The sequence below is a fragment of the Theropithecus gelada genome, chromosome X, assembly GCF_003255815.1.
Source record: "Theropithecus gelada isolate Dixy chromosome X, Tgel_1.0, whole genome shotgun sequence".
Classification (NCBI taxonomy): Eukaryota; Metazoa; Chordata; class Mammalia; order Primates; family Cercopithecidae; genus Theropithecus; species Theropithecus gelada.
Window position 1 is genome coordinate 68606359 of NC_037689.1, and position 15742 is coordinate 68622100.

The 15742-nt window shown below is 35.6% G+C and overlaps 1 protein-coding gene across 2 annotated transcripts in view; it reads left to right on the top strand.

The window, feature by feature from the left end:
* Nucleotides 1-15742, top strand: part of POF1B (POF1B, actin binding protein) — a 113226-nt gene that overhangs the window by 9953 nt on the left and 87531 nt on the right. For both annotated transcript variants that reach the window (XM_025372545.1, XM_025372544.1), the window contains exons 3-4: nucleotides 5647-5721; nucleotides 13264-13344. In XM_025372545.1, coding sequence (XP_025228330.1) covers nucleotides 5647-5721; nucleotides 13264-13344 — 156 coding nt within the window. The remainder of the gene's footprint in view (nucleotides 1-5646; nucleotides 5722-13263; nucleotides 13345-15742) is intronic.

Genomic DNA, 15742 nt, shown 5'->3' on the forward strand with positions numbered 1-15742 from the left:
GAGTTTAGAAACCAGCTCCTGATATTTTCATTACATCAGCTATCTCCCTTAGTTAACTTTAGGTATTCATGATTTCAGTTTAAATTAGTTCACATTTTTTATTTCAACAAAACATTTGGTGGTCACCCTTACTGTATATTTTCCCATTCTAATGTTCTATTATCGGATTTGAAAATAACAAAAATATGTTAGAGGACAAAAATAGTTTTCCCTCTAGTTTTCAAGGTCTTGCTCTGAAATAATCCTAGAATTTAGGATATATATTAAGTTTGTAACATTTTCCTTTTATCAAAGGAGAATAACACCTTTCAAGCTTCTGCTTTCCCTTCTTTCTCCACTGCACTGAGCTACTCAAAAGCATTCTCACTAAAGTAAATAACTGAGACATTTAGGCCATTTGCACATCATCTGATTTAACTCTGAAAACAGCATATATATATATGTATGTGTGTGTGTGTGTGTGTGTGTGTATGTGTGTATATATATATACACACACATACACTTTAAGTTCTGGGGTACATGTGCAGAATATGCAGTTTTGTTACATAGGTATACACGTGCCATGGTGGTTTGCTGCACCCATCAACCCGTCATCTACATTAGGTATTTCTCCTAATGTTATTCGTCGTCTAGCCCTGATCCCAAGACAGGCCCCGATGTGTGATGTTTCCCTGAAAACAGCTTTTTAAACAAATAGTTGGAAATAAGATATACTTTTGTGAATAATGAATTCTCTAGGGAAACCAGAGTTTCCTAGCTCCGATTTAGAGTGTACAAAGGTATGGACAGTTATCTCAAGAGATGTAATGAAATTATACCCAAAACAGACTGATTTTAATCTACTTTGGTCTTAAAATTGGTAATGCCCTATGTACTTTACAAAAAGTAAAGAATGAATAGGAGGAAGAGAGCTGTTATAACTTTCCCAAAATTGAAAATCATTACTTGAAGCAGTGCAGGAAAAAAAGGACCTAGATATATTAGAACCAAGCCCACATAATTATAAACCAAATTTTTTTTCTTTTTCTTTTTTCTTTTCTTTCTTTCTTTTTTTTTTTTTTTTTTTTTTTTGTTAAGCCGGAGCCTCACTCTGTCTCCCAGCCTGTAGTGCAGTGGCGGGATCTCAGCTCACTGCAAGCTCCGCCTCCCAGGTTCAGCCATTCTGCCTCTCCTGCCTCAGCCTCCCAAGTAGCTGGGGTTACAGGCGCCCCCACCACACCCAGCTAAAATTTTTTGTATTTTTAGTAGAGACGGGGTTTCACCATATTAGCCAGGATGGTCTGGATCTCCTGACCTCGTGATCCGCCCACCTCGGCCTCCCAAAGTGCTGGGATTACAGGCGTGAGCCACCTCGCCCGGCCCCAAATTCCTTTTCACCAGACTCTACTTAAAGTTGTAATAAGGTATAATGTTTGTGTATATAGCAAGTCTGACCCACAGGAATACATGACAACAAAATGCTGAATATTTTATGAGAAAAAGTAAGGTCTTCCTGCAAAATTGAAGAGATTAGATGATATGAGTATTAAATAAAAACTCAATGGTTTATTGAGTTTTAGAGGCCTGTGAGTACACTCCGTAAATGTATCACGCATTTTACAAACAAATTCTATTGAGTTTATGGAAGCTTAAATTATCTAATCAAGGCTGTTCTCTCACACAGCCACTTTTGGGTAGGTGTCTTATTTTCAGGCCTCCAAAGTTGCTTTTGACAGTGAATAATTTTAAAAATCCCAGTATTTGACTTGTTATATGCACTAGTCAAACCTAACCATATAATTAGGTTACACAACTTGAAAAACAGAAAATATAATGAGACAAGCAATAAAAGTGGCAAAGTATAGTGATTAAGAGAATGAGTTCTGGAGTCATGCTAACTGAGTTGGAATTCCAGCACCTTAGCATTAGCTGTGTAATCTCCATCTGGTTACCTATAGTACCTCTGTCTAACTTTACTTGTGTATATAATGGGGTCATAATAGTATCTTCTTTATGGGGTTATTTTGAGTGTTAAAGAGAATGATCTATGTAACATGTTTGGCATAGAAAGCTATTAATAGGTGTTAGTTATCATTATAATCATCATCAAAGGAAAACAAGACTGACAAGTTTTAAAATTTTGAAATTGTTTTGTTTGTGTGGAATAATAAGTTGGGAATGGTCTCTTATACTCACAGAATGTCAGAAATAGAAACAAGCTTAAAGATCCTCTAATCCACACTCGCCCACACCCATGTTCCATTTCTCACACGAGGAAAAAATCTCAGAGAGAGAACACGAATTGACCAATATTACAAAAGTGGCTAGTAGTATAAATGGGAATAAAATCCAGGGCTCCTGGCTCCAAGTCTAGCACTTTTTCCACTATGTCATGATAGCCACCACCACCCCATTATCGCCTTCAATTATTTGGTCATCAGGAATGTGGGGTTTTGTCACAAAAGGCATAAAAACAAAAAAAAAGTGACTGTTCATTGAATTTAATAGTTTCAACATGAAAGATTTAGGTAAGCGATATACAGATAAGTAACAAAATTAAACACTGACTGATACAGGTTATTAAGAGGGAGATTTGGATTGTTATTCCTGGAGTGCTTTTAAAACTAAGATCTCCTTTTCATTCATTCATTCAAAAATACTTTGGATCACTTTCTATGGAATGGTCAATTGCTATTTATGGGATGCCTTGCTGCAATCTTGCCTGGATCTTGATGCCATTGGAAATACCTTTCAATATCAAGATTTTGTTTATTTTTGACATTTACTCACACCATATTACCTAATTTTGTAGACTTCCAGGGAAAAGGGTTTTTCTTTAGCAAGTCTTTCTGGAATTAATAAACCTATGTTCAGAGAGGTTTTCCCCCTTGTGATCAGCCTAAATCCATACTGATGCAATTTAAATTCATGCTGGTCAATACTATATGTCTAAATATCTTTGATTCATGTTAAGCTACATCTTAATGTCGTAATTTTTCAACGTACTACATTTGTTATCTAATGTTTCCATGAGGGTTGTATGGGAAAGCCACATTTGTCTAGATGATCAATTCTAATAATGAAGGATGAAGTAGGGCTAAAAATAATTGAGTATATTATAATCTATGGAATTGATGTTCCAGCTTTCCACATATAAGAAGATTAAAGAATTCCTTCATTTTAGAGCAAGACTAGTCTTTGCTCAAATACAACCATTTGCCCTTTAAATATCTATTATCTCAGCATGTGAATAAAGTAATTCTGACTATGCTAGCGTAAATAAATGTCTTTATCTGTGATGTGTGATGTGTGTGTATTCCTATTTGTTTTAATTTCTGCAGATTTATAAAACTTCTTAGTACACTTTTGTATCTTAAAAGACAGTCCAGTTGGCTAGTAAGGTTTGCTATGTTTCATTTGTTAATGGCATCATATTTGAATTGGTTACAAGAAGGAGGAGAGAGCTATCATTTCTACAACAGCTACCAGATACTAGCCATGTACGTAATGGTCTTCTCAGAATGATACTAGCATAATATTATTAGCCCCAGCCTAAACAGACCAAACATCCTCTAGTCATGAATACCTTCACACACTGCTGGTGGATGTATAATTATCATAGTCAAATTTGGGAAATTAATTGGGCAGTATCTGTTCAAATGAGTAACACACATACTCTATGTCCCAGCAATCCTAATTCTGTGTGGAATTCTAAAGAAACATGTTGCACAAGGATGCTCATTGCAGCATAGTGGAAACCTGGAAATAATCTAAATGTTAATCGGTAGGAAAACATATAAACAAGCTGAATACTATTAATTTAAAATAATGAGTTAAAACATGTATCTAGTACATAATACAAGAGATACTGTTTGGTTTAAGTTGTAGAACAACAAAAGCAATGATACTACTATTTATACATAGGTATTTATGTAGACACCTTAACTGACAACAATGGTAACTTCTGGGTAAGTGAGTGGAGGGGAGATGGTCAAGAGAAGGTCTTTAACCTTATCTATATAAATGTTTATATTAAGAATGTGTTCGTGTATTATTTCATAACTAAAGAGCACCCCTCTTTTTTCTTGTCTTCTTGAATCTGCTCCTCTTGGGTCTGTGGGCAAAACCTGCCTGCACATGGTTGTATTTATAACCATTTTCCTAAACTGGATAATGTGTACCTGTTTTGTCTAATATCTGTAATTCTCTGCATTTGTCTGAGTAAGTCTTCTCAATTATTAGCAGAAAATTTGGGAACATATGCAAAAGATTCCTAGAAATACTGAGCCTGCAGTACTGCTGTTGATATAAAGGGTGGGGGAGGATGAAAATGTTATAAGTTTGATAAGAACAACACGAAAGAATGCAGAACATTTGGCAGTTTGAGTAAATGCATAGTCCTGTTTTAAGAACACATGTAATACCTACATTATAGCCATAGTTCTGTATGTGTCTGTCAGTGCTTCCCTTGTAAATTAATGATTCTGATTTTTAATAGTCCCCTTGTTCTAAAGAAAAAATATTTATACCTTTGTAGGAAAATATCCTGGAGTTGTGCCAATTGATTGTAAATTATGATAAGGTATGGGGAGATTGAGTAATGCCATCAATTCTTTGCACACTAATGAAGTGATTGCAGTTTTGTTGGCTTTGAGGAAATATGTAAACAATGCCAGTGTGATGGATAGATTGATCATTTTATTGGACCATTTAAAAAATTATATTATTTCACTTTTACAGATTATTTTTAACAATACAGTCTACTCTTTGAAATTAGACAAGAAGCAGAATAGACAAAGCATAATTAAGAGTCAGCTTGAATTGATTTAAAATTAGTTACTCTTAGTTGAGTTTTCAAAGGTAGTTTGAAATTTACTCAAGTTTATTCTTCAAACTACCTTCTTCAAAGGTACTTTAAAATTTATTCTTAAAATTACTCTTAGTTGAGTTTTCAAAGGTAGTTTCTTATATTGGTTTGAGAATTATTTTTTCTAAGTTTTATTTTATTTTTAAAATTTGGGGCACATAGTAAATGTATATATTTATGGGGTGCATAAGATATTTTGATACAGGCATGCAATGTGAAATAAGCACATCATGGAGAATGGGGTGTCTGTCTCTTGGTTTGATCATTATTAAAGTTTACATCATTTGATGAGAAATTATTTGATGAGTACCATGTACACTATTCGGTTGATGGTTACTCTAAGAGCCCAGACTTCATCACTATGCAAAATATCCATGTAACAAAACTGTACTTGTACCCCTTAAATTTATATGAATTTTTAAAAATAAATAAAACAAATACTGAAAGAAAAGTTTTATTTGATAAAATATTATATCTTGTTAATTGCAAACATATAATAATAATAACATTGGGGTGTATATGAATGCAGAGTTCTTGAAGCAGAAACAAAAAGAATGCAACCTAACAGTACAAGTAGAATGTATTGCTATGAAAGCACTCTAGAAACTCTTTTATCATTGGATTATGTGAGAAGACAACAAAGTAATTTAGTTCTTTGGAAAGATGGACATTATCTAAGAAAGCACTAAATAATGCTCTTATTTCGTACTAATCAGATTATTATAAAAATAAAGAAAAAATACCATGAGAACTTAAGACTTTCAAATAATTTCTGAACTCCCTTTTGTTTCTCTTAACAGGAACTCCATTCTCCAACTTTAAAAATATCTACATGTGGCCCAAGTACTCTACATATAACCCAAAATACTGAACAGGTAAAAGAAGTTGTGAATTACATTAGATTTGTTCCTCTTTTTTATATGGAAGGCTTCTTCATGTATGTAAGCAATCTTTAGATCCTCATAAGACTTTACACATTCACATCATGTGAGGATCATAAACTATGAAAGAGGATTCTCACATATGAGAATCAGCTCAGCCCAGTAAAAGTAATGTGAAACGAGTACTATGAATCAGATTCTTCTGTTTCATTGCCTATTCAATCTAACTGCTTTTAGTTTGAGTGCAGTTTAATTTAGCCAAAGATCTCCTAGTGAGTGTGGATGAAATACCCAGATCTCAGATTGATTGAAGACTTGGCTTTATGAGTGATTGTATTATGAGTTCATATTCAGAGAGAATAACTTATAGGGTCATAACTAACTCTTCTTATAGGTGTATGATTTGAAAGACACACAAGGGTCTATTTCCTTAGCCTTTATGGCTAATAATCCCACTTTTAGGATTATTCTTGAATCTAGGTATTGTGTATCCAAAAGGTAGCTATAATAATAAACAGAATATTAAAATATGTGTTTCATTAAGTAATTGCCATATATAAAAAAGTAAATTCTAAGAAAGTAAAACATAAAGCACACTAAGTTTGTTGTTACATGAAAGAGGAGTAAAGGGGTTATGGGATTTAGAAGGTAGGAAGGCGGGAGATGCTGTTTTAAGAAAACAATCTGACCCAGTGCGGGGTCAGGATGTGAACTTGGATAGTGAGGAGACAAATGAACAAAAACTGGTCTTTAGTCCTTGAGTACAGCAAGGAAAATATGATATTATGCAGAAAAATAAGAAGATTATTAAAGAAAAGTTTCCCTACCACTTCTCAGTTTGGTCTAGATTAGAGTTAGGTCAATTAAAGTAATGCACTTACTCAGCTTACATTTGCTGAACACCAAGTATGTGCCACATATTGCACCAAGATAAATTAGATACAATCACTATTTTCAAGGAGCTCACAGACTAGCATGGGCCACATACATAACAAACCACTGGACAGTGGGATAAAGGTTATAACTGACTTAGAAATGTAGCCCTTAGGATTTTGTTCTCACTGATATATAAGAACTCTCTTTATATGGATGATATTAACTCTTTTCCCTGCCATGGAACCCGTTGCGTGCTCATTACCAGGCAGGGAACCCCGGCTTAGGCCTACAGCACAGAACCTCCATCCCGGGCTGATAGCACTGAGTGATTGCTGACCTGTATCTCCCTGGGTGGAGCTCCCGGGAGACAAGTAAAAGACCTTTGACCACAACCACTGCTAAGGTCGTCTCTGCTGCCTCCAAGTTGAGGAGAAAACAAACACTGAAATGGCCATCCCTGGAGTGCCAAGCCACAATTTACAGCCAGCACTCAAGTGGGAGAGGAGCCCACACTTTCAGGGCATTGAGAGGGAGCATAGCTGCAACTGTGAGGAAATAACAGAGGAGCAACGGGACTGCGGAAGAGCCTACTAACAGATTGCTATGCCTAAGCGCCACATATTGGATCACAACCCAAAGCTTCAACAACAATACCTCACTAACATAACTCCCTGTGAAACCAAAGACAAGAAGTCAGCTATTTAGACCCTGCACAAAATCTCAGCCCTGTGAAAACATCCAAAAAAGAAGTCTACTGACTGTGTTCAACCTACACTGCAGTTAAAGGAACACCCACACACGGAGGTAAGAAAAAACCAATGCAAGAACACTGGCAACTCAAAAGGACAGAGTGGCTTATGTCCTCCAAATGATCACACTTGTTCTCCAACAAAGGTTCTTAACCAGGTTGAACTGGCTGAAATAACAGAAACAGAATTCAGAATATGGATAGAAATAAAGATCATTGAGATTTAGGAGAATGGCAAAACCCAATCTGAGAAAACTAATAATCACAATAAAATGATACAAGAACCGACACATGGAATAGGTAGTGAAAAAAGAACCTAACTGATCTGATAGAGCTGAAAAAACACACTAGAAGAATTTCACAATGCAATCACAAGTATTAAAAGAAGAATACACAAAAAATTAGCCGGGCGCAGTGGCGGGCGCCTGTAGTCCCAGCTACTCAGGAGGCTGAGGCAGGAGAATGGCATGAACCTGGGGGGCGGAGGTTGTAGTGAGCCGAGATCGCGCCACTGCACTCCAGCCTGGGTGACAGAGCGAGACTCCGTCTTAAAAAAATAAAAAAATAAAATAAAATAAAATAAAAGAAGAATACATCAAGCCAAGGAAAGAATCTCAGAACCTGAACACTGACTCTTTGAAATAAGACAGTCAGACAAAAATAAAGAAAAAAAGAATAAAAAAGAATGAACAAAATCTCTGAGGAATATGGGATTATGTAAACAAGCTAAATCTATGAATTATTGGCAACTCTGAAAGGGACAGGGAGAAAGCAAAACCTTGGAAAAACATTTTAGGATATAGTCCACGAAAACTTCCCTAGCCTTGCTAGAGAAGCCAACAGTCAAATTTAGAAAATACAGAGAACCATGCAAGGTTCTACACAAGAAGATAATCCTCAAGACACATAATCAGCAGATTTTTCAAGGTTGAAATGAAACAAAGAATGTTAATGGCAGCTAGAGAGAAAGGACAGGTCACTTACAAAGGAAAACCCATCAGGCTAACAGTGGACTTTTCAGCAGAAACCCTCAAGCCAGGAGAGATTAGAGGCCTGTATTCAATACTATTAAAGAAAAAAATCATCAAACAAGGATTTCATATCCAGTCAAACTAAGCTTCTTAAGCAAAGGATAAATAAGATTATTTTCAGATAAGCAAATGATAAGGGAGTTTGTTACCATCAGACCTGCCTTACAAGAGATCTTGAAAGGCGCACTAAACATGGAAAGTAAAGATCATTACCAGTCAATAGAAAAACACACTTAAGTGCACAGATCGGTTACATTATAAAGCAGCCACACAAATAAGCCAGCACAATAACCAGTTAACAAAATAATAACAGAATCAAATGCACACACTTCCATACCAATCTTGAATGTAAATGGGCTAAACGCCCCAGTTAAAAGGCACAGAATGGCAAGCTGGATGAAGAACCTAGACTCCCCCCAAAAAATGCTGTCTTCAAGAGACCCATCTCACATACAATGACACCCGTAGGCTAAAAATAAAGGGATGGAGAAAAATCTACCAAGAAAATGAAAAAATAAAAAAGCACGGGTTGCAATACTAATTTCAGACAAAACAGACTTTAAGAAAGATAAAAAAAAAAAAAAAAAGACAAAGAAGGGCATTACCTAATGGTAAATATTTCAATTTAACAGGAAGACTTAACTATCCTAAATATATATGCACCCATCACAGGAGTACCAAGATTCATAAAGCAAGTTCTTAGAGACTTACAAAGAGATGTAGACTCCCATGCAATAACAGTGGGAGACATCAACACTCCACTGAAAGTATTAGACAGCTCATCAAGGCAGAAACTTAAAAAGATACTCAGGTCCTGAACTCAAGATTTGACCAAATAGATCAGATAGACCTCTATGGAACTTCTCCTCCCCAAAACAACATACTATACATTCTTCTCATCATCACATAGCACATGCTCTAAAATCCACCAAACAGTCAGATATAAAACAATCCTCAGGAAATGCAAAAGAACTGAAATCATACCAAACACCTTCTTGGACCAAAGTGCAATAAAAATAGAAGTCAAATTTTTAAAAATCCCTCAAAATCATGCATTTACGTGGAAATTAAACAACATGCTCTTGAGTGACTTTTGGGTAAATAATGACATTAAGGCAGAAATCAAGAAGTTCTTTGAAACTAGTGAGAACAAAGACACAACATGCCAGAATCTCTGGTACACAGCTAAGGCAGTGTTAAGAGGGAAATTTATAGCATTAAACACCCACAACCAGAAGTTAGAAAGATCTCAAATTAACAACCTAACATCACAACAGTAAGAATTAGAAAATGAAGAGCAAACTAACCCCAAAGCTAGCAGAAGACAAGAAATAACCAAAATCATTACTGAACTAAAGGAAATTGAGACACAAAAAAACATTCAAAAGATCAACAAATCCAGGAGTTCGTTTCTCAAAAAATTAATAAGGCACATATGCTACTGGTTAGACTAATAAAGAAGAAGAGAGAGAAGATCCAAATAAACACACTTAGAAATGACAAAGAGCATGTTACCACTGATCTCACAGAAATAAAAATAACCATTAGAAACTGCTACAAACACCTCTATGCATACAAACTGAAAAACCTAGTAGAGATGAATGAATTCCTGGACACATTTTTCCTCCCAAGATGGAAGCAGGAAAAAATTGAATCTCTGAGCAGACCAATAATGAGCTCCAAAATTGAATCAATAATAAATAACCTAACAGCAACAACAAAAAGCCCAAGACCAGATGGATTCACAGCCAAATTCTACCAGATGTACAAAGAAGAGTTGGTACCATTCATATTGAAAGTACTACAAAAAAAATGAAGAGGTACGATTCCTCCCCAAATCATTCTATGAGGCCAGCATCACCTTGATACCAAAACCTGGCAGAGACACAACAAAAAAATGAGAAAGCTTCAGGCCAATATCCCTGATGAGCATTGATGCAAAAATCCTCCACCAAATACTTGCAAACTTAATCCAGCAGCACATCAAAAAGCCAATCCACCACCATCAGATAGGTTTCACTTCTGGGATGCAACACTGGTTCAGCCTTCACGAATTAATAAATGCAAGGCATCACATAAACAGAACTATAGACAAAACCACATGATTATCTCAATAAATGCAGAAAGGCTTTTGATAAAATTTAACATTGCTTCATGTTAAAAAGTCTCAATAAACTAGGTATTGAAGGAACATACTTTAAAATAATAAAAGCCATATATGACAAACCTACAACCAACACCATAGTGAAAGGGAAAAAGCTGGAAGCATTCCCCTTGAAACCCTGCACAAGACAAGGATGCCCCCTTTCTCCACTCCTATTCAACATAGTATTGGGAGTACTGGTCAGAGCAAACAGGTAAGAGAAAGAAATAAAGAACATTAAAATAGAAAGATAGGAAGTCAAACTATCCCTGTTTGCAGTTGACATGATTCTATATCTAGAAACCCCCATAGTCTTAGCCAAAAACTACCTTAAGCTGATCAACAACTTCAGCCAAATTTCAGGATACCAAATCAATGTGCAAAATCACTAACATTCTTATACACGGACAACAATTATGCCGAGAGCAAAATCAGAGATGCAATCCCTTTCACAATTGCCCCCCCCACCCACACACACACACGAAATACCTAGGAATACAGCTAACTAGTGAGGTGAAAGATCTCTACAATGAGAATTACAAAACACTGCTCAAAGAAATCAGAGATGACACAAACATGGAGAAACATTCCATGCTCATGGATAGGAAGAATCAATATTGTTAAAATGATCATGCTGCCCAAAGTAATTTATAGATTCAATGCTATTCCTATTAAACTACCAAGGACATTCTTCACAGAACTAGAAATAAAACTATTTTAAAATTCATATGGAATGAGAAAAAGAGCCCAAATAGCCAAGGCAATCCTAAGCAAAAAGAACAAAGCTGGAGACATCACGCTGCCCAACTTCAAACTACTACAGGGCTATAGTAACCAAAACAGCATGGTACTGGTACAAGAACAGACACATAGACCAATGGAACAGAATAGAGAGTGCAGAAATGAAGCCACACACCTTATAACTATCAGATTTTTGACCAAGCTGTCAAAAACAAGCAATGGGGAAAGGACTCCCTATTCAATAAATGGAGCTGGGATAACTGGTTAGCCATATGCAGAAGATTGAAACTGGACCCCTTCCTTACACCATATACAAAAATCAACTCAGGATTGATTGATTACAGTCTTAAATGTAAAACCCCAAACTCTAAAAACCCTAGAAGACAACCTAAGCAATACCATTCTGGACATAGAAACAAAATGTCAAAAGCAATCCCAATAAAAGCAAAATTGACAAACAGAATCTAATTTAACTAAAGAGCTTCTGCACATTAAAGGAAACTATCAATAGAGTGAAAGGACAACCTATAGAATGGGATAAAATATTTGTCAACTACACATTTGACAAGTCTAATATCCAGCATCTATAAGGAACTTGAACAAATTTACAAGAGAAAAACAAACAACCCAATTAAAAAGTGGGCAAAGGACATGAACAGACACTTCTCAAAAGAAGCCATACATGTAACCAACAAGCATATGAAAAGAAGCTCAATATTACTGATCATTAGAGAAATGCAAGTCAAAACCACAATGAGATTCCATCTGATAACAGTCAGAATGACTATTATTAAAAAGTCAGAAGAAAATAAAACCTAACAGATGCTGGTGATACTGTGGAGAAAAGGGAAAGTTTATACATTGTTGGTGGGAGTGTAAATTAGTGTGGCAATTCCTCAAAGGACCAAAAATAGAACTACCCTTTTACCAGAAATCCCCTTACTGGGTATACAACTCAGCAATCCCATTACTGGGTATATATCCTAAGGAATATAAATCATTCTACCATAAAGACACATGTACATGAATGTTCATTGCAGCATTGTTCACAAAGGCAAAGATATGAAATCACTATGCCCATTAATGACAGATTGGATAAAGAAAATGTGATATATATATATATATGCACCATGGAATAGTAGGCAGCCATAAAATAGAATGAGATCATGTCTTTTGTGGGAACATGGATGGAGCTGTAGGCCATTACACAGCAAACTTACACAGGAACAGAAAACCAAATACCGCATGTTCTCACTTGTAAGTGGGAGCTAAATAATGAGAAATCCTGGACACAAAAAGGGGAACAATACACATTGGCCCACACTTGAGGATGGAGGGTGGGAGGAGGGAGATGATTAGTAAAAATAACTACTGGGTACTGGGCTTAGTCCCTGTGTGATGAAATAATCTGTACAACAAACCCCCGTGTCATGAATTTACCTATATAACAAACCTGCATATGTCCTCCTGAACCTATAATAAAAGTTAAAAATAATAAATAAATCTACATGAACCCCCTAAAAAAAACTCTTTTCCCATCAACATTTTACAATGATATCTATGGTCCTCCTTTCCAGCACACTGAAGATTTATATGTTTAACTACACACACATACACGTTTTTCTCTTTGTGTCTCTTTTCACTTTTTTTAAGATAAGATGTCTTTTCCAAACCAGAGGTTTAATTCATCACTATTGAGGTATTATTTTCTTATAATCATTTATAATGAAACAAGCATTTTAAAATGCTTGTCAAATATAGTTTGGAATGTGGATGAAATACCATGAAATGAGTATAATACAAGTACCCAGTAAAATGCTGAGCACTGAACACATGCTTTTATACACGTTTCTGAAATTAAAATTAACTAAATCATACATCATCATTCATGCAAATAACTAAAAATATCACACTGGAAATTGTTCCCTATTGTTATTGATAGCTCCAAGGTAATTAAATAACTATGATTATATCCAGCTTTTATCTTTTCTTTACAGGAACTTCATTCTCCAACAGTGAAAGTTACTACATATCCACAGACCACTATTAGGAAATATGTAGTACAAAATCCTGAACAGGTAAGACACAAACTTTTCCCAAGATATAATTCTTTAGAAGTTAATTGCTTAAACAAAAAGGCTTAATCAGTTACCAGATCCTTAAGATCAGATTGTTGGACTTTCTTACAGTTACAAAGTAAATTGCTGATTATCAGTATCAATAAATGTCATCTTTAATGCCAGACAACCAGGCGTCTATATATTCTGACTCAGAGATGCAATACTTCCAAGCAGGTTGGAAATTCTTGGGTTGTAAACATTTTCCTCTTCTATAGTCCCACCCTTATGCTACAAAAGACTTTTATGCACTTTGAACGAAAGAAAAAAGGGACAAAGTTCTTTTACAGGCTTCACATAAAAGCTCTGTCAATTGCTACACCAGGGGTTGGAGTTTTCAGACTATTTACCTTTGCCATGGAGATATGGACTAGGAAGATGAAAATTAAAGGTCAAAAGTTAAATAGTGCCCCTATGCCTGTATTGCCTGTGGTGTGTGAACTTTTGTGCCCAGAAATGAGTTTTTTAGAAAATTACATTATTATTGTTTACTGAGATATAAATCCTTACATTTCACAAACTGAGATTCCACTATAATAAGCCATCCTCAACACATGCATTTACATTCATGCACACATACCCCTTTTTTAGCTGCAACAGGAAGCTCTAGGAGGTTGTAAGGACATCGGTTTCACAACTGGCAACAGTATGATCCAGAGAGGACTACAATAATTCTTTGCTTTGCTCTTTATTTTTTCTGCCATGATGTGAAGCCATCCTGCCCTTCCCTTATAAGATAAAATATTTACTTCAGCTGTGGAAAGGAAAGGGTTAGATTAGGGTCCTGCTTCCTACTATTCTGAGTGGGGAAGATGTACTAAGCTTCTACTAATATCTAAACCCTTTCTTCTTCATTTACTTATTTATTAAAAATAATCTCATGGCTCCTTAGCTAGGCAGGCTGCTAGTTGTGCATGTGTGTCGGTATGAACCTACGAGGCTCTGAGTCGAGGAGTGATTGTTTTGGACATTTGCTTGAGTTTTCATACATCCATGTAAATATTGAAAGGGCATGTTATTACAGTTAAATCAGTTGCCTGTTCCTCCTTTTGCAGAATCAAATATTTATGCAATGAATCTGAAAATGATGGAGGTAGGGAGGGAGAGGTAGGGAGGGGGAGATGGAAAGGGCCTGGGAGAGGATAGCATATCTTTTTCTGTTACTTGGCCAGTCACTTCACACATTCCTCTTCTTCCTTTCCCTCTCTCTTTTTCTTTCTTTTTATACATAATCTGGGGGATATGCATACTTGGATGCATATTGCACTTGATACTCCTGGCTTTCAGAGTTAGTTCTAGATACCCATTATTTTCATAGTGTGAGAATTGCTGTGCTTGCCTAGGATATATCCAGAGAGATATAAAATGTCCAATCATTTGGATTCCAATCCACTTTGCCAGCAACTCTTACATGACTTTGGATGAATCCTTATTCTTTAGTTAATAGGGAAAAAAAAGAATTAATAACTATTGGGTATATACTCCGTGCTGGGCAATTTCAATATTATGTCCTGGTTAATCCTAAAAAGGTGAAAAAAAAATGGAAGCAGAGAGAAATTCAGTCATTTACTCAATACATATTTATTGATTGCCTATTGCATTCCAGAAATTGCCCTAAGAACTGGAGGATAAAGCAGTAAACAAAACAAAGTCCCAACCTTCTTCAACTTAAGTTCCTAGCTAGTGCAAAACCATTCAATTACAAAGGAGCAAAATTGGAACTGAAATTGAACAATAGAGAGATGGGAGTGAAACATTTGCAAATGAAGGACAATTGATGATGGAGGTGAATTAGGATCTAATACTCACTTATGCACCCCCTTACCCACATGTAGTTACAAGAACGGAGAAATTAGAAGTATATATGCAAATACCTAACATATTGGAAAAACTGAGCCTACCCCTGTAAGACCTCATCAACATGACTGTGTTCAACTACAAACTTGTTCAACTTGTAGTTGAATACAGTCGTATCAATTTTTCTCTCAGGACAAAGTCCCAGCAGAAGGTTGAAGAAAATGGTCATTTTAAATCATTTAACTCTTTACATTATTGAGGAATGAAGCAAATTTCAAGTTTCACGATGCTTTGTAAATGAAAAGTAATCTAACTTGTTTTACAAAATAGCTTGAAAATCCTGTTTAGCTACACGCCCCATTTTATTTATCTAAGTAGATTCTTTTTTTGTTTGCTCTTTTAAATCCCCTCAGGAGAAGATTCTAGTTTAATTACAATATTTATAATAAGCTGAGCCTTCTAAACAGCAATTTCATCCTCTTTCACCTCCCAGCTTGTCTAATCTTTATTTCTTTTTCCTGTAATTAAAATAATCTCAATCCACATGTTCCATTATGATTTT